The sequence below is a fragment of the Cetorhinus maximus genome, chromosome 6 (genome assembly GCF_964194155.1).
Source record: "Cetorhinus maximus chromosome 6, sCetMax3.hap1.1, whole genome shotgun sequence".
NCBI classification, from domain to species: Eukaryota; Metazoa; Chordata; class Chondrichthyes; order Lamniformes; family Cetorhinidae; genus Cetorhinus; species Cetorhinus maximus.
Window position 1 is genome coordinate 90,616,897 of NC_135884.1, and position 19,790 is coordinate 90,636,686.

Consider the following 19,790-nt stretch of genomic DNA (forward strand, 5'->3'; position numbering starts at 1 on the left):
AGATCATTTTGCGCTGTATATAACGCAAACTCATGAACGGGCCTAAAAAGTACCCAGTCTACCTCAGAATACCCTGGAGCATCTCAAAAATTTGAGCAACAGGTGAAGTTGGCTGTTTCACTCCCAACAATATGAGCAATATGAGTACTATTCGCCACTAACAGGATGCTCCCGTCAAGCCAAAAAGACGCTCTGCCTATCACACAAATGAGTAATGTGGTATATGAATTTCAGTGCCAGTGTGGTGCTAGATATGTAGGCCGTACATCCCAAACACTGGCAGATCGTATCAAACAGCATGTCCCAGCTGCTGTTCACAATGGGTAGGGTACAGACTGGACCCAACCAGCCCGTGCTTGTAAAACTCAAAACACAGTGTCCAACATTAGACGTGATTCCACGATTGGACAACATTTGCTAATAATCCTCAATGTGCTATGAATTACGCTGACAACCAATTTAAGATTGTCAGTTGGGCTCGCAATGTGGCGCATTTGCGTGTACTGGAAGCTACATATATTAACACACAGGGCCCTGTTCTTTGCAGATAGAAAGAACATTACATACATTGTGCCTGTTTCAGCTAAACAAAATAAGTGACAGCTATTCGCTGACGCATTCCTAAGGGCAATGCCTTGACCAATCAGGGTCAAGCTGCCGGGTTTAAATTTCAAATAATGCTTGGCAGCTAACTGTTAGTCACTATCAATGGTGCATTCTCCATGGCAACACCATTTGCCAATGAATCAGCACTCTCTTCACACACAGTATAAACTGCTGTTTTCCCCCTTTTGTTGGTATTCTTGCGAGTGTCCTGATGAGCGCAAGATGAAAAGCTTAGACATGTCTCTTTTTTCAGCAATACCCAAGTTCTGTACGACTAAACTGTATTTATACAACATGTCTCGGCAATGTTTTTAGAATGACTGATTTTAATCATGTTATTCTGAGATTCAGATGTTGTGCCCAAAATTCTCCCCTCGCTCATACAGTGAGCACCTGACCCAAGCAAGTCCCCTCCAGCCAAAGGAAGGAGTTGTCACAGCCAGAGTTTCTAGGAATGACTTCTCTTCCCACTTCTGCATTGTCACCTCTCGAGTTCCCCAAGGATTCATCCTTGGTCCCTACTCTTTCTCATCTACATTCCAAGCTTTGACAATGCCATCCATAGATATAAGATCAGCTTTTACATGTATGGTGGCAACACCCAACTCTACCTCTCTACCACTTCTTGTGACTCTCCACTACCTCTGAATTATCAAATGCTTGTCCTCCATACAATCGTACTTATGGACCATACTTTCCTCCTTGACCACAGATACAAACTCTTTATCCTCAATACGGATTCCATCCCTCTCCTTGGCCACCATTTGCAACCTTAATGTTCTGAATCTAATTTCTAACCCCATATCTCCATACTGCCACTCTGGGATATTGGTCCACCCATACTTTAGCCCATCTTCTGCTACAACCCATCCAACCTTATCACACTTTGCAACAAACATGCCTTTCCTCTATTGTACATTAACCTTCATTTTGTCTCACCATTGGTGGCTGCACTTTTAGCTTCTCTGGCCTCATGCTCTATAATAAGGCTTGGTACATCCCTGGTATGTTCTGAATTGATATCAATGTCCCTGGGCTAGGGAAAGGGTGAAAAAAACAGCCAAAGTTACCACCTCTGATCAATGTCCAGTGAATCCAGCTGGAAAATGCACTGTTTATAGAAGTTGGATGATGATGAGCTCAGGTTTGCCTGTGTACTCTTATGGTTGTGTAACTCGCTGACTGCTTACACACTTTGGGTATGGTGTGCTTCTGTACATATGCAATCACATCTCAGTGTGAGTTAGCACATTTAGCAGTAGAAAGGCTAAAATTGTAGCTCTGACAAGCAATCAGTAAGTATACACTATCAAATTAAATTAAAATGGGAAAACTGTGGTTTCTGAAAATCATAAATGAAAATGGAAAATGGTGGCAAATCATCGCAGGGCATTCAGTATATGTAAACTGAAAAGACAAGTTATGACATTTCTGATGTGTGCTCCTCCTCAGAATTGGCATATGGCAAGAGTAGGCAACTGAATGTCATAATGTCTGATTTCTCTTCAGAGATGTGAAGTGACCTACAGTGCAGTTCAGGCATTTTCCTATATAATAGTAGAGTCCATACTCTATTAATGGTACAGACACTTATATTGCATTTCAACTGTTAATATGTCTGGTATAATACTAAAGTCTATGTATTTTATTAAATGCAGACAGCATGTACTCATGGACAGAATTTTTCGCTCGGCCTGACACGCTTGAGCAATGACGTCGGGTGAGCATCCCAACATCATTGTGCACTCGTGCGATATTTCGGTTGGTGGGTGCGCGCGCAATAGTCGGCAGCACACCCGACGACAATTAAGAGGGCTATTATGACTATTAATGGTGCAATTAACTGGGATTTTTCGCTGGCTATCCAATGTTACTGTTGGCAGGCGGGCGAATCAGCCAGGTGGCCTTTGCATCTTTCAGGAAATTGAATCCAAGGGCGGGATGAGGTTTCTGAGATAAATTTTTTAATAAGATAAAAACGTTTGGACGTAAATTTCACCATCCATATGTTTAGGTGACTCATTCTGATGCGTGGGCATTTCTTCCAGATTTTGAAATCAGTTTTTATTTAATTTAAATTCTTCAGCTCCCTGAGGCAGCTCTCTGCCTTCAGTGAGCTTTCATTCCACACTCCCCCGTGTCCACGCTGACTTCAGCTTTCACCCTCCTCCTACCTCCACCCCGGCAGTGCTGAGCCTTTCAGCAGGCCTTTCACACTGGCTGGCTGTTAATTGGCCAGCCAGCTTGAAATCACGGTCGGGGGCCGATCGCGGGTGGCATTCCATTCCCCGGCAGCTCCCAGGCCCGCCGACCTGAAAATCCTGCCCCATAAGAACAAAAGAGATAGGAGCAGGGGTGCACCATAAGGCCCATTGAACCTACTCCGCCATTTAATACAATCATGGCTGATCTTGGGCTTCAACTCCACTTTCCTGCCTGCTCCACATATATCATGGTTCCCTGAGAGATCAAAGATCTGTCCATCCCAGTCTGAAATGTGGTCAACAATGGAGCACACACTACCCTCTGGGGCAGAAGATTCCAAAGATTCACAACACTTTGAGTGAAGAAGTTTCTCCTCAACTCAGTACTAAATGATTGATCCTTTATCCTGAGATTGTGCCCCCATGTTCTATATTCCCCAGCCAGTGGAAACTACTTCTCAGTGTTTACTCTGCTAAGCCTCTTCAGCATCTTGCATGTTTCAATGAGATCACCTCCCATTCTTCTAAACTCGATAGAATATAGGCTCAATGTACTCAACCTCTCAGAGGACAACCCTCTCATCCCAGGAGTCAATCTAGTGAACCTATGATCCAATGCCTCCAATGTAAGTTTATTCCTCCTTAAATATGGAGACTGAGACTGCACACGGAACTCTAGGTGTGGTCTTACTAAAGCCCTGTACAATTGTAGCAAGACTTCTTTAATCCTGTACTCCAATCCCTTTGCAATGAAGGCCAACTTACCATTTGCCTTTTGATTTGCTTGTTGTACCTGCATGTTAGCTTTCTGAGTTTCTTGTATGAAGTCTCTCTGAACATCAACATTTACAAGTTTCACGCCTTTTAAAAAAATATTCTGCTTTTCTATTATGACTAAAGTGAGTAACCTCACACTTCCCCACATTATACTCCATCTGCCATCTTGTTGCCCACTCACTTAACCTGTCTATATTTCTTTGCAGCGTCTCTGTGTCCTCCTCACAATTTCAACTTAGCTTTGTATCATTAGCAAAACTAGATGCATTTCACTCTGTCTGTTTATCTAAGTCATTCATATGGATCAGATGCGGCCAAACCAGTGCTCGCAAGCCACCTGTGGCTCTTTGACACTTAAAGTGTGGCTTGCGGAAAAATATTGGCTGAACACCTTTTTGCATCTAAATTTAATATAAACTATTTTTCAAAACCCAAACTTACCTGCTAGTCGGTAATGGAGGTCAGGAACTCCATGTTCCGACAGTCTTCGGACTTCCCATGTGTATGCAGGCCGGGAATGGGCTGCACATGCGCACTTCGACAACTTATCGTTCTTCAGGCCCTAGACAGGCCCTGAGGTCCTTTGCATAGGGAAAAAAGAAGGGCATGAAAACAAGACTGATGCCATCTCTTTCTTCTGCGTTGTGCGGTGCCATCAACTAGCAATGTCTTGAATAGGTTTGTGGAACTGTCGGAGCCTATCATTGCTTTCCTTGAAGAAAAGAAAAGATCCTATCCACAGCTGGAAGATGATGAATGGATGCAGGATCCGATGTTTCTTACTGATATTATGAAACATCTACAAACTCTCAATTTGACAGACCAGGGGAAGGATACGATTATTTATGACCTTTCTCAGAAAGTTTTTAGCTTCCAGAATAAAGTAAGGCTTTTGCAAAGAGACATACTGTCAAGAAAGTTCAACCACCTTCCACATCACAAAAGGAGGGTAAACACGTTCCCTGATATTGAAGTAAAAGTTCACAAACTCCAAGAATACAGTGATAAATTACAAGGGCTGCTGGATAGTTTTTGAGCCCGGTTTGCAGAAGTTGAGGTCCTGCTTCGCCTTTCTTGTAAACTCATTCATGGTCGGTGTAGTCAACGATGGTTGTCTGATTCTTGAACCTCTGGTTACGGAAACATCTGCTGTAGAAATTGAACTATTTAACTTCCAGGAGGACCAGGGTCTAAAGATAATACATAAATCACAATCTACAATCGAGTTCTGGGAGCAAGTGCCAGAAACAAAATACCCTCAACTCAAGAAAACTAGTGTGTGACTCATTTCAATTTTCAGCACAACATAGTGCTGTGAATCGCTGCACCCTGTAATGAAGTTTGTAAAGTTGAAACATCATGTAGTCCCTACAAATCAATACCTGATGAAGCTTCTTCGTACAGCCTTGGCAACATACCAGTTGGATTTTCAAAGACTTCCAGTCAGGATGGGGACCCACAAGGCCACTACTACTTTAAAGCCTTCCGGGCTGAATATTGAATTCAACAACTTTAGATCTTAAACTCCCCCTCCCCCCATCCCCACCCCGTTTCTCCCCCCTCCCTTTTTTTTCAATAATTTATATAGATTCTTCTTTTCCCACCTATTTCCATTATTTTTAAATCTAAAACTAAAACTTTGTTAGTCTTTCCCCCCCACCCCCACTAGAGCTGTACCTTGAGTGTCCTGTCTTCCATTCTTAATTAGCACTTTTCTTAGACAATATCACCACCTTCAACACCTCTTTGATCCTTTTGTCTGTGACATCTTTTGATTATCTGCTCCTATCACTGCTTGCTTATCTCCACAATCACCACACCCTCAACTTCTCTCTCCCCCCGCCCCCCCACCTTAAACCAGCTTATATTTCGCCTTTCTCCTAACTATGCTTCAGTTCTGCCGAAGGGTCATGAAGACTCGAAACGTTAACTGATTTCTTCTCCACCGATGCTGCCAGACCTGCTGAGTTTTTCCAGGTAATTCTGTGTAAAGTTTGTTCATTTCTTGTAGCTCGTGAACATCTGAAGATTATCATATGCGGTTTTTAGGTTCTGTAAGTTTGGCCACCCCTGATATAGATTGTAAATAGCTGAGGTCCCAACACTGATCTTTGTGGCACTCCACTAGTCACAGCCTGCCAACTTGAAAATGTCCCATTTATGTCTACTCTTGGTTTCCTGTCATTAACCAATCCTCAATTCATGCTAATGCTTAGGGGGAGGTGGTAGCATAAAGGTATTGTCGCTGGACTGGTATTCTAGTGGCCCAGGGTAATGCTCTGGGGACCCGGGTTCAAATACTGGCAGATGGTAAAATTTGAATTCAATAAAAATCTTGAATTAAAAGTCTGATGAAATCCATGAAACCATGTTCGATTGTTATAAAAACCTATCTGGTTCACTAATGTCCCTTAGGGAAGGAAATCTGCTGTCCTTACCTGGTCTGGCCTACATGTGACTCCAGACCCACAGCAACGTGGCTGACTCATAAAATGCCCTCTGAACAAGGGCAATTCAGGATGGGAAATAAATGGTGGCCTAGCCAGCAATGCCCACATCCCATGAGTGAATAAAAAAATATATTATTCCCAATTCCATGAGCCCTTATCTTGCCTAACAACCTTTTGTTGGCAGCTGCCTTTTGGAAATCTAGGTATACTACATTTACTGGTTCCCCTAGGTATACTACATCTACAGGTTCCTCTTTATGTACCCTACTAGTTACGTCCTCAAAAAACTCTAATAAATTTGTTAAACACGGTTTCCCTTTCGTAAAACTATGTTGACTTTGACTGATCACATTATGATTTTCTAAGTTCATCGTTAAGACTTCCTTAATAATAGATTCTAGCACTTTCCTGATGACTGATGTCAGGCTAACTGGCCTGTAGTCCCTGTTTTCTCTCTCCCTCCTTTCTTGAATAACAGTGTCACATTTGCTGACTTCCATTCCAGAATCTAGGGAATTTTGGAAAATCATAAACCAGAGCATCCAGTATCTCTGCAGTTAATTCTTTTATAACCCAAGGATGTAGGCCATCAGATCCTGGGGATTTGTTGGATTTTACTCCCTTATGTTTCTCCAATATTTATCCTCTGCTGATATTAATTTGCTTAATTTCCTTACTCTTTTTAGCACCTAGGTAACCCTCTATTTCTGGTTTGCAACCTGTGTCTACTACAGTGAAGACAGACATAAAATATTTGTTAAATGTCTCTGCCATTTCCTCATTCCCCATAACAATTTCTCCCCTTGTTGTTTCTAGGGGTGGAATTTTATAGCCCCCTGTCAGGCATGTTTTTGGAAGGGGTAGGGGCACGTAAAATATAACAGGTGGATTCCTGCCTACCCCTGACCTGGTCCCCATAATATTGGGGGGGCGGGGGTGTGTTTGAGCAGGGTGCCCACTAGCCTCCTCCCCCCATGCCCTTCAGCTTATTGGGGTCATTAAGTGGTCAATTAATAGCCATTTAAGGACTTCAATCCACCTCCACTGCCTTAAAACACTGGGAAGTGGAAGGAGGGGAAGAGTGGGAAGGCTGGTTATCACCAAAGTTGGTGAAAAGGCAGGAAGGAACGATAGGTACATCCTTTGGTGGGGGGTGTGCCCTGTGTGCATCGAGGCACCCCCCCAACTAAGATCGTACCTCTTTATGCCTCCCTGCCTGTATTCCAACCCCTCTCCCCACCCCCCCTCCCTAAGGTGCCTGAGACCTCCCTGCCCAAAAAGCCCAGGACTTACTAGGGTCCAGTGTCCATGGTACTTTTTTGTGGGCCTCCTTGCAGTCCCAGCAGCACCCACTACTGAGTTCTGTAACTGCTGGGACTACAAGAGCTGTCAGCCAATCAAGTAGGCTGGCAGCTCTCAAGGGGGGGACTTTCTTCCACTGAGGTGCAGTAGTACCACTCTCTGCTTGTTAAGACCACTGCCAGTGTAGTATTGCTGCAGGGTAGGCTTTTTTTAAAAGTCGGTCTGTGACCAATTTTTCTAATGGGGAGGGTGAGCGATGTGCCCCAGCATTGTAAAATTCAGGCCCAAGGGACCAATGTTTACTTTAGTTGTTCTGTTCCTTTTTATATATTTGTAAAAGCTTTTACAATCTGTTTTTACATTCTTGTTTAGTTTGCTTTCATATTCTATTTTTTCAGATCGATCAACTTTTTAGTGGTGCTTTGCTGGTTTCTAAAACACTCTTGATTCTCAGATCTCCTACTGTTCTTTGCAACCTTATAAGCCTCTTCTTTTAATCTAATAATATCCTTAACTTCCTGAGAAAGCCACGGTTCAATGTCTTTTACTGAATTTTTGCTTTTCATTGGAATGTATTTTTGTTGAAGATTTTGGATTGTTTCTTTAAATATTTCCCACTGTTTATTTATTGCCATGCCCTTCAATCTGTTTATTCAATCAGCCTTGCATACTCCCTCATGCCTATGTAATTTAAGATTCTTGCTTGTGATTGGTGTATGTCATTTTTAAACTTAACATGAATTTTAATTGTATTATGTTCACCATTTCCCAGTGGATCTTTTACTATGAGATTACTAATTAAACCTGCCTTATTGCACAATACTAGATCTAAAAATAGCTTTATCCTTAGCTCTGAAGAAGGGTCATACTCAAGACGTTAACTCTGTTTCCCTCTCCACAAAGCTGTTAGACCTGCTGAGTTTTTCCAGCATTTTCTGTTTTTATTTTAGCTTTATCCCTAGCTGGTCCCACAATGTCTCGCTCCAGGAAATTGTCATGAAAATATTCTACAAACTCATCTTCTAGACCACCCTTGCCAATTTGATTCATCCAGTCTATATGAAGATTAATGTCCCCCGCAATTATTACATTGTCTTTGTTACATGCTCCAATAATTTCTTGTTTAATGCTCTGTCCAACAATATAATTACTGTTAGGGGGCCTATAAACTACTCCCACCAGCGTCTTCTGACTCTTGCTATTCTTAATCTGCACCCATACTAATTCCAATTCATGATCTTCTGAGCTAAGATGCTTCCTCACTAATGTCCTTACGCCATCCTTTACTATTGGGGTTACCCCTCCTCCTTTGTCATTCTGTCTGTCTTTTCAAAATGTTGTGTGCTCTGGGGTATTTAATTTCCCAATCTTGATCACCTCGTAACCATGTCTCTGCAATGGCTATTAGATCGAAACCATTTATCTCTGTTTGTGCCACTAGTTCATCTTTCTTATTGCTTTGCGCACTCAGATAAAGAACCTTTAATTTCACTTTTTTACAACTATTCCCTTCATGGACCTTACTCACTGAAGCACAGGACTTCCTGTCCCACTCTACTTGTCTTTACTTGCATCGCTACACTGTTCTGTTGCCTCAACTTTTCTCTTTGGATTTCTAAATCTCTCTTCATCCAAACCCTCCCCCACTCTGTGGGAAGAATTTTCAGGTCAGCAAGCGGGGCCAGGGCCTGCTCTCCGACACGTAAACTGACTTGCGGTGACGTTGGGCAGGGGTCCCAATGTCACCACGCGTCATTTAGCCAACTTGGCCGCGCGCCCACTAAACTGTCAAAAGCCTGTTTATTAATTAAATTAATAAAATGAGCTGCCCATCCAACCTTAAGGTTGGCGGGCAGGTGAAGAGCCCAGGCAGCCTTTGCATTTCTCATGGAACCTCATCCAAGGGTGGGATGAGGTTTCATGATGTGTTTAAAAATTCAATGATATGTCCTAGCTCATGTGACACTGTCACATGAGGGGACATGTTTTAAAAGCTTTTAATTTCTTTATTTAAATGTTTAAACCATAAACTAATCTCCCTGAGGCACCTTTGTGCCTCAGGGAGATTTCTGCGCTCTTTCATGCGCATGTGCGAAAGAGCGCAGGCCACGGCTCAGGGAATACCCCCCCTGCCCCCGCCCGCACAGGGAGCGATCAGCACTTCCAGGCGCGTCATGCTGGGCGGGCCTTAATTGGCCTTCCCACGTAAAATGGCAGCGTGGACCCGATTGGGGGTGCCAATTGGGTTCGTTCCCGCCCACCTCTGCACAACCCCCCCCGACGGGAGGAAAGTTCTGTCCCATGTTTGTTTAAAGCCCTAGTTATATGATTCACCGGAACACTGGTCCCAGCTCAGTTTAAGTGGAACCCATTGCAATACAACAGCTCTGTCTTTCCTGAGTACTGGTACCAGTGCCCTATGAATTAAGACTCCTTCTTCCGAAACCACTCTTTGAGCCCCGCCCTTCATGACCCTATGCCAATTGGCACATGGCTCGGTCACAATCCAGAGATGATTACATTTGATGTTCTGAGTATTAATTTGGGCCCTAACTCTTCAAACTCTCTCAGCAGAACATCATTTTAAGTGTGACCTATGTCATTGGTTCCTATGTGGACCAAGACAACTGGATCGTCCCCCTCCCATTCCAAATTCATCTTCAGCTTCAAGGCGATGTCCTTAGACTTGGCACCAGGCAGGCAACACAGCCTTCAGAGCTCATGTTCTGGGTCACAGCTACAGAGAACAGTCTATACTGACTTTACTGTCTCCTATCACTACCACATTCCTTTTCACTTCCTCCACTTAAATGGCTTCCTGCACCACGGTGCCATGGTAAGTTTGCTCATCCACCTTGCAATCCTTCTTCTTATCCATGTAAGTAGCAAGTACCTTGTACCTCTTGGTCAATGTCAAGGGCTGAAGCTCCTCCATCACTACCTGTTGGATTCCCACACCTGCCTGACTCGCAGACACACCCTCCTGTTCCTGACTATTGACCAATTTTAAAGTTCTACCTAACCCTAGGGGTGTGACTACCTCCTGGAACAAAGTGTTGAGGTAACTCTCCCACTCCCTGATGCACCACAGTGTCTACAACTCAAACCCCAGCTCAGCAATCTGAGCTGAAGTTGCTCAATCTGCAAGCACTTATATAGATATGGTTATCTGGGACTGCAGTGCATTCCACAGATTTCCACATGTTGCAGTTACAGCACACCACCATCCCTGCCATGTCTGCCTAACCTTATTTATTTAATCACTGAATTAGTTATTAATTTAAACAGCTAAAATAATAGCAATTCTCCTTGCTTGGAGACAAAAGAACAACACTGATCAGCTGCTGGAGGCTGAAAAAGGATATAGAAAGTCGCACCCCTTTCACTCTCTTCTCCGAGTTTCCCACCTGTACCAAATTCCTGACTTAGAACTCTTTGCACTCTGTGCTCTCACTCTGTTTTGTCACAAAACCTGGCAGCTTTTATAGAAAGCTGATGATTCACACCCACGTTGCAACTGCTAATTCAGCTTCCTGGTACAGTAATTAACACCTTTTCAGGAAGCCACTTTTAGTTGATTGACAGATAACTGCTACTGCCAAGCAATTTCTGTTAAACTAAGTTTCTTAACTAGTTTGCAGTTTTAAAGTTCTAAATCAGAGTCTGACTGTTAATCTAAATTGCAGCTTGAGAAAAACTTGCCAGAGGTATGCCACCTGTACCAAATTCCCAACTTAGCACCTGTTCCTCATCGCACTCAGGCCTTGTCTCACTCTGTGCTTTCACTTTCTGGTTGTGCTGTGTTAAAATGATTCATCATGGCCATATAATAACAAAATGTGTGTACTTCATATCAGGGGTTCTCAACCAGGGGTATGCAGACATTATTATTCTGTGAGAAAGTTTCAAGGGGTCCACAATAGGGTTGGGGTTGAGGAGGGAGTGAAGGAGCCAACACTACTTAAGCACTGTTGTCAAAGGTGCCACTTGCTGGATCAAGACTGCCTCCTCAGCGCAGCAGTGACGCCACTTTAGTCTGGGCTAAAAAAATGTGGGGAAAGGCTTGCTCTATGACTAGTCATGGGGAGTAGCTACAGATGTTTTTTATTGCTAATAATATCCTCGAAGTTCCTGATAATCCAGCTGTTAATTGGGCTGTGGATGAAAAGAAAAGGGCAATATTTCTGACTGAAACAGGCTCAGAAGTGTATGAGCTGTTCAAGAATTTTCTCGCCCCTGCTAAGCCAAAAGCTGTCTAATATTTTGCGTAAGCGTGAGCATCACTACGATCCCGAGCCTTTGGAGAATGCAGAGAGCTTTCGGTTTGGAACAGGAAACCAGTTTTCCAGTGAGGACATTGGAGAGTTCATTGTGGCTTTGAAAAAGCTGTCCATTCATTGTAATTTTGGACAATTTCAAGAGAGAGTAGGACTGATTTTCGTGCAGTTTAAAAGGTGAGCACATTTGCAGTAAGTTGCTGACATGGCCAAAGTTGAATTTTGGCTTAGCTTGCCAAACAGCATTCTCCATGGACATGGTGAACATGACTTGAAAGAAGTTTAAGTTAACAACCGCTAGTCATCTGTTGAAGCAATTAAGTTGCAGCTGAGTAGGCTGAAGGCCCCAATGAAAGAAATCACACATAGAATTGCGAAGTGATGGAGGAGAGAAAATTCCCATAATGGGAAGTGTGTTGGTTCCAGTCACATACAAGGAGCAATGTGCAAAATTGCCCATCATCATGGTGAAGGGTGAAAAACCAGCCTTGTAGAAAGAAACTGGTTAGCAGCACTTGTTAAATTGGAATGAGCTTTTTCTTGTTGAAGCAAGTACCCTCAGGTGTTTAGTGAAACTGGCAATCGAATTCAACGATGCAAGGCTAATGTACAGGTTCAGAGGAATGCAAGAGCAGTTTATTGCAGGCCTCATCCAATACCCTCTGCTCTAAGGGAGAAAGTAGAGCAAGAGCTGATAAGACTTGAAACTATGAACGTTATCTCTAAGGTAGAACAGAGTAATTGGGTTACTGCCATAATCGTAGTACCAAAGTCAGATGGCCGTGTAAGAATATGTGGTGATTATAAGGTAACCGTAAATCAGGTACTGGAATGTAATCCACCCGATGCTTTGCCAAATTAGAAGATCTGTTCACAATGTTATCAGGAGGTCAAATTTTTTACATAGTTAGATCTGACAAATGCCTATCTGCAACTTGAGTTGGATGATGAGTCTAAGTCATATTTGACTATTAATACACACATGGGTCTATTTCAGTTTCATAGGCTGCCATTTGATGTTTCTTCAGCCCCTGGAATTTCCCAAGCAGCAATGAACCAAATTCTGCAAGGAATTCGGGGAGTAGTGTGCTATTTTAATGACAGGCTTACTTCAGCTCCAAACAGGCAGACCCATGACGACAGAATGAAAAAGGTGCTCCAACATTTGAAAAAGCATGGAGTTCGGGCATGTGCACACAAATGTGAAATATTTCAAAACTCTGTAGAGTACATGGGTCATAGGGTCGACAAAGATAGGTTACAACCTGCCAGGGTAAGGTTCAAGCAATAAGAAATACGTCATATCCTCAGAATATCTCTGAGCTCAGATCTTTGTTTGGCGTAGTGAATTACTACGGTAAATTCATACCAAATTTGGCAACCTTAATGCATTCATTGAACAGACTCTTGAGGAAGGGTGTTCCATGGAACTGGACAAAAGAGTGTGACAAAGCATTCCAGTTGTGTAAAAGTCAATTGGTAGATGGTACAATCCAGGTACGTTATGGTATGTCCAAAAGGAATAAGCTAGCATGTGATGCCTCCATATGAAATAGGTGCTGTGATCTCTCATGTGTTGGATAATGGTGAGGAGAGACTGATTGCATGTGCCTCATGCAGCCTCAGTGCCAGTGAGCAGAATTAGCTCAGATAGAACGTGAAGCATTGTCTTTGATTTTTGGAGGAAGAAGATTTCATAAATACTTGTATGGTCATATTTTCATGATCAAAACTAATCATAAGCCACTGACAGCAAAATTGAATACAAAGTCTCCTGTACCCACTTTAGCTGCAGCCCGAATGCTTTGATTTTGTCAGCTTATAAGTACTACATTAAGTACAGACAATCGGAAGATCATTGTAATGTCGATGTAATGTCTAGATTCCCTTCCCCATCGGAGGTACAGCCCAACAGGGAAGATGTATTTTTCTTTTCACACGTAGATGAGTTGCTAGTCACAGCAGATGATTTTGGTAGAACAACTCGCAGGGACCATGTATTGGCAAGAGTATACGACTATATCGTAAACAGGTGGCCAATAGAGACATTGGATTTAGAAATCAGGCCATTTTTATGCGCACGGAAGAATTGTAAGTTGATAAAGGTTGTGTTATGTGGGGAGCCAGAGTCGTAATTCCTGGAAGGTACAGATCGCAGTTGCTATGTGATCTTCATAATCAACATTTAGGGATGAGCTTGACAAAGAGTCGAGCGAGAAGCTATCTTTGGTAGCCAGGGTTAGATAAGGACATAGAAGACACAGTCAAACAGTGTAGAATACGTCAAGCAGTAGCAAAGAAACCGCCATTGGTACCTTTGCAACCATGTAAATGGCCAGCTAGAGTGTGGCAGAGGTTGCACATAGATTTCGTGGAATTTGAAGAGAAACAGCTTTTTTTTGTGATAGATAGTCATTCAAAGTGTGTTGAGGGGGTTCCGATGAATCGAACATCGAGCAAAACGGTAGATATTTTGCGTAGTTTGTTTGCTGCGTATGGGTTCCCAGAGGAAATTGTGTCTGACAACGGACCTCAATTTTGTTCAGAAGAGTCTGTAAAATTCATGAGCATGAACAGGGTAAAACACATTAGAGATCCACCATATCATCCTGTTTCAAATGGAACAGCAGAGTGCACAGTATAAATTGTTAAGAGTGCTCTTGTTAAACAAATGCTCGATACAAATTGGAAGAAATGTCAGTTGTTCTTGACTGATAAAACTGTTGTTAAAACTGGCAATTTTTTTTGTTATTTATCATAACACACTTCCCACTACTACCGTCAGAATGCCAGTTGAATTGTTTCTTAGAAGGCAGCCTAGAACAAGGTTTTCATTGCTGAAGCCACATTTAGCACAGTCAGTGGTAGAACAACAATCCAGGCAGAAAGAGAGTCATGTTGGGGTAGAGTGAGAGATAGAAGATGGAATTTAAACTGGAAGGTTAAGGTGAAAGATCATCATCATAAGTGGTTGAAGTGACTACTGGAAGAGCTGTGAAAATATGTGGTCCTCGCACATATTTGATCAAGATGTTAGGTAGTGGAAAAGTTAAGTTTGTACATGTAGATCATGTTTTACCTTCAGAGGTTCACGAAGAAGAAGGGAGCTGGAAGAATCAAATGAATCTGATGAATTGGGGAGTTAGGATACGCGTATAGTTTCAACAAGTTGTACCTGAAACCAGTTAGGATCTGAGTCAGACAGACATGTCTGATGAAGTGAAAATTCAATTGAAGGTCAAGGGCAAAACCAGTCTTTGCTGGAGAAGACTTCTGCTCAGACTCAGGCCAAAATGGGTCAAGGTCCTTCCCCAAGTTTTGAAAGTTTGGGTCAAGATACGCAATATCCTCTTAGAAAAAAGAAACCAGTGGTTAAGTTGGATTTGTAAATAAATGAAAAACAAGAAAATGTATATAAGTTGTCTGGAATTTAAACACTGTGTAACTTTTTCATTAAGGAGGAGGAGTGTGATAGCATCCTCTTGTGGCCATTTGTGTATATATGTGTATAAACCAAAACCAGAATAAACCAGTTCAGATGGGTACTAGAATTCCATGTGTGTGCACTAGTGTTTTTGTCCTGCCAAGTTATCACATGGACTTTAAGTGAAATTAAACTTACTTTGAAATTAAATTGACATTAAGCAATTTTAAATATATATGGTCTTGCCCCCCCCCACCCCCAAAAAAATCCAATCCTGAAGGGAAAAGAAGATCCACCCTTCTCTCTAACAGACATTAATGGTCCAATCAGAATGTGTATCATTTTGTGGCAAGGTGCAGAACAATCAAGGACCTGGGAGGTGCTGTTGTCGTGTGGATGTCTTGGGATATGTTAAACATTGGCCACACTGGAGCTTCCATGGCCCTTCATGTTCTGTCACAATGACAAGGCAGCAATGCCTCAGGCAGTGCAGGAATTGCCAGAAAAATAGTTGATGCTTTGCACTCAGTCATGCATGTCAAGGCACCCGTTTTCCAGTGCACTTATCTGATCCAGTATTTTGGGCTGGTTGTAGACAGTGGCACTGTATTTTCACACACTAAAAATGTTGGTCACATTTAGTACAATCTACTTACGTGAAGCTGGAGTTTCAGCAATGACACCAATGGAAACAAAATTCTGAGTATGTAGCATTAACGTTGAACGTGACATGCAGGTGTGCTTGTTGAAGATACCTACACATCTTGACAGAATGTTGCTCAACACCAGCAACAAATTCCTCATTAAGTTAGTAAGACAAAAATAATAACTATATATGTTTAATTGTATAACTAACCTCTATACAGAAAAATTGTTTCTGCTGTGTTATGGGGATCCATGGAATTTTTGTAATATGGGAGGAGGCCCTCGGAAGCAAAAAGATTGAGAAGCCCTTTTATGTAATTATATAATAACACATTGCAACAGTTTATGTTTAAGTTTATGTCATACATTAGAACAGTACAACACAGTTAGTATATGTTACATTTTAGGTGTGCACACTGACCAGTGCCATTATTTTCCGCATTCCTTTTAGATGTACACTACTCTGGTTACGCTGTCAGATATTTGAAACCCAACATTACCCAGTCCTGGAAGGTAGAGTCAAAGTTTAATTCTCCCTCAATGTTCTACAGCACTGTGTTATATAAATCCTCCTTTAGCATTTTAAAATGACCACCTTGTACCCCCTTTCAGTATTACCTTCATTCAGAGCCATCGGTGCACAAATATGATCAGAAGCCTGTCCCATTTGAAACTTGGTAAGTCCAGATAAAGCTTGTTCCATCAAATTGCTGCAGAGTTTTACTTCTAATCCTGTCACTTAAAATGAAATTTTTTTCCCCTATTCAACAGGAACCGATACAGAAGGTTGTCCAGTCCATTCAGGTACTTGTGTTTGACTTTGTAGCACAGCACTCTAAGGATGTTGGTGATTTTTCTAGTTTACACTCTTTAGTTTGTACTTATTGGGAGCTAAGTTGGATGGTCCACGAAAATTGGTGCAATTAACCTGTGCCTGTTGATTGAAATTCATGCAGCATGCCAATTTCGTGTTACCTGTTCATTAGAATGAATTCTGCATGCAGCCAGCATTAGCCAGCTGTTCTTTGCCTGCACACATCAGCAGGAGGCCCAAAGTTGTAACTTCCCAGCACCACTTAAACATAGCCTGCACAGCTTAAAGCTGGCCTGTGTTTCTTAAAGGGGAGTGCATTGTGGTTGGAGCAGGTACTGGGAGTCATACAGGAAGTGAAACTGTCCCAGAGAAAAGTGAGAAATGGCACAAAGTGAGAAAGGACAGGCTCCAAGACTTTCGGAGGCGGTACTGGAGATGTTGCTGGAAGAGGTGGAGAGGAGGAGAGTTGTCCTGTATCCATAGGAAGGCAGACGACCCTCCAGACACATGGTCAAAAGGCATTGGGAGCAAATAGCTGTGGAGGCCAATGACAAAAGTCAAGCCTTGCGAACTGGATACAGTGCCACAACAAGTTCAATGATTTTACGTTCATGGTCAACGAGTGCATCTTCAAATACCATGTTCTACTAACTGCACCGCTAGCCTCAGTCACCGCTCAAATTGTACAGCCCCATCGCTCATTTACCAACAGTCTCTGTCAATCAGGACTTATCGCCAACATTCATAGCTTCACCTCACCCTCAATCACTTAGCATTGCTGCAAGCCCCACAACCACATCTCACAGCTTCCACACAATGCCAGCTTTTCCACCATGACAATTGTATCGCCCAAATAGATTGCACCAGAGTTATTGACGCAGTTCCCTGACCCTTCCAGGACAAGATGTTAAACAACTGGAGGCAGCAGGAGTTAACGAGAGAGGGACAGGTGTTCCTAACCTCAAGTAGGAGACAGTACTGGTCATTTTTGGAACAGGTATTACTGAAACTGTGGCCAGTGGTGGGGCTAAAATCATCGAAGATAATGGTATCTTCACACCTAATCCTCCTTTTCATATCCCACTTTCTATCTCTTCTAAGTCTGCACCTCTTACTTTACCCTACACTTGTGCCTTTTCTCTTTGCGATACTAAAGAGGTGTAACCTGACCAGGCAGTGGAGGAACACCAACAAGAGAGTGACGATGAAGAAACAGCACCATCGCTTTTCACACTTGCAGCTACCAACTCAGATACTGATAGTGCACGTATCTTGGACGATAGATTAGAGGCTGGATGTGCACATGGTGCAATACTGCATACAACTACACTACAGCCAGGGCAGGGAGCAATGACACTGCAGGTACCAGCTTGCTAGAGGGTGAGTTACACTGATGGGCAACGTATTCTCTAAATGTTTAGTGCGTAGCTGTTGCATTTAAGTGCATGGACCCTTTAATTTTTTTTTTGCATGGCTGTGCAAGCACAGTAACTGAACGGGGTCAACTTGTGCACAGCCTTCGTGAGAACTTCTGGGTTGCTGCATGGCCATGCAGCTTGGAAGCAACATCGCTGATCACCAATTACAACCAAATGCTCGGTGCATTGGGAAGCCTGCCAGAAAGCCTGTTTTCAGTGTCAAGCAGCATGGAGGAGTTCAGCACCAACTTGTTACAGGACTTAGCGCGAAGCTTGGATGGACTACTCCATTAACATACTTGTGGGCTCAACCATGGTTTAGCATCCGATGGTCATTTCCATTGCACCTCAAGCAGTAGTCAACCAACACGCGTGCTGCAGTGGAAGCTAAGGCTGTGGATTACGTGTACAAAGGGACCTGCAGGGTGCCACAGAAGTCCAGCAATCACAAATCTTGACACCTACTCTGCTGAGTATTGCAGGACTCCTCCAGAGCGCTCCAGGTAGTAGAAGAGTTGTTTCAGCATTTCAGCACACTAGTGGCTGCATTATCACATTTTATTTGGCTGCCTGACTTTCATTGTATGTATGCTGCACACGTCTGCATGGGTTGTGCACCAGAGTCATGAGCCAAGTGTTCGATTGATAGTCCTTGTCACCCAGTAACCACCCTTATGTTTGCTGTGGTGATTCAAATACAATGAGCACAATGGATGCCGCAGAATGATGACATCATGACTACTGCCAAGGTACTGGGCATTGATCTGTATGATTTGCTGCCTATGGTCACACAACAGTTGAACATTGAAGGAATGGAATCTCTTTTGTTTCTGATATAGGATAGAGTTGACATGTGGCACCTGCAAAGCAATGAACATTCAATCAAAGACACCCTGGGAAAGCCTGCAATCTTCGCGAGACTGCATGCTGGCTCTGCCTGCTGATGTCTGGAAAAAAAAGAATGATAAGTATCAGCTCTCTTTACATAGTGAGCCTCAATGACGTCTCTTTGCAACAGTGGATGGCAAGCCATGAAATGTTGCAAATTTCTTCCACTCCAAACATATAATTTCATTGTCACAGTCACTCTCACAGCCAGCGACAATGTGTTCCTCACCTTGCGCTAAGGTTGCAGCTGTGACTGCAGCATGTAGCAGATTTCAGTGAGGGCATCTTTACTGAACTTCAGACATCATAGGCATTGTTCCTTGCTGAGGTTGAGGTAGGACAATTGCCCCTGAACACCCTGGGTGATATGGCCTCCTGCTGAGATCCCTTCTCCCCTCCTGCTCCTCTTTCCTTTTCCAGCAGTTTGTCCTGCTCTGTGTGACCTCTGTTCATTCTCCAAGTCATGCAATATACTAATGGTCTTCTAGTGCATCCATGTCTGGGAGCAACTGGTTGGTCCAGAAACCTTGAAGTCAGGAAAATATTCCTTTATCACCTGCCACACCATTCCCTGTAAATGTTTGCAACTTGAAAGAATTATGGAAAGCACCAAACACTTGTAGAATTGTAGCAGCAGCCAGAAGAAAGCAACCAGCAACTCACCTGTAAATAGTTGATGATCCCTTTAAATAGCACTGGTGGGGATCCTTCCTGTTGCTAAACATGTGTTAATGTGTATGTGGTTAAGAGAGAGGATTAGCTGGAGCGTTGAGCACCAAAATAGCACTGTTGGCATGATCTGTCCACTCTGCATACTTCCAGCAGATGTTAGCTACATGTGTGCTAACACACTCATCAAGGTTACTTCTGGCATGACCCATGGCCTAATTGTGCATGCTTATCAGGTGCCATTTTAGTCCCTGTCGCATTCAAACAAAAGGTGCCACCAAGCCTAATTTCGTACCCACTATCTCGTGGTAATACA

At 42.9% G+C, this 19,790-nt stretch overlaps 1 protein-coding gene across 1 annotated transcript in view; it reads left to right on the plus strand.

The window, feature by feature from the left end:
• The window catches only part of LOC144682295 (sperm microtubule inner protein 8-like), a 29,686-nt gene extending 13,175 nt beyond the window's left edge, over window positions 1-16,511 (plus strand). The window contains exons 4-6 of the mRNA XM_078544770.1: window positions 16,137-16,198; window positions 16,298-16,362; window positions 16,457-16,511. Of these exons, the coding sequence (XP_078400896.1) occupies window positions 16,137-16,198; window positions 16,298-16,362; window positions 16,457-16,511 (182 nt within the window). The remainder of the gene's footprint in view (window positions 1-16,136; window positions 16,199-16,297; window positions 16,363-16,456) is intronic.
• The last annotated feature ends 3,279 nt before the right edge of the window (window positions 16,512-19,790 follow it).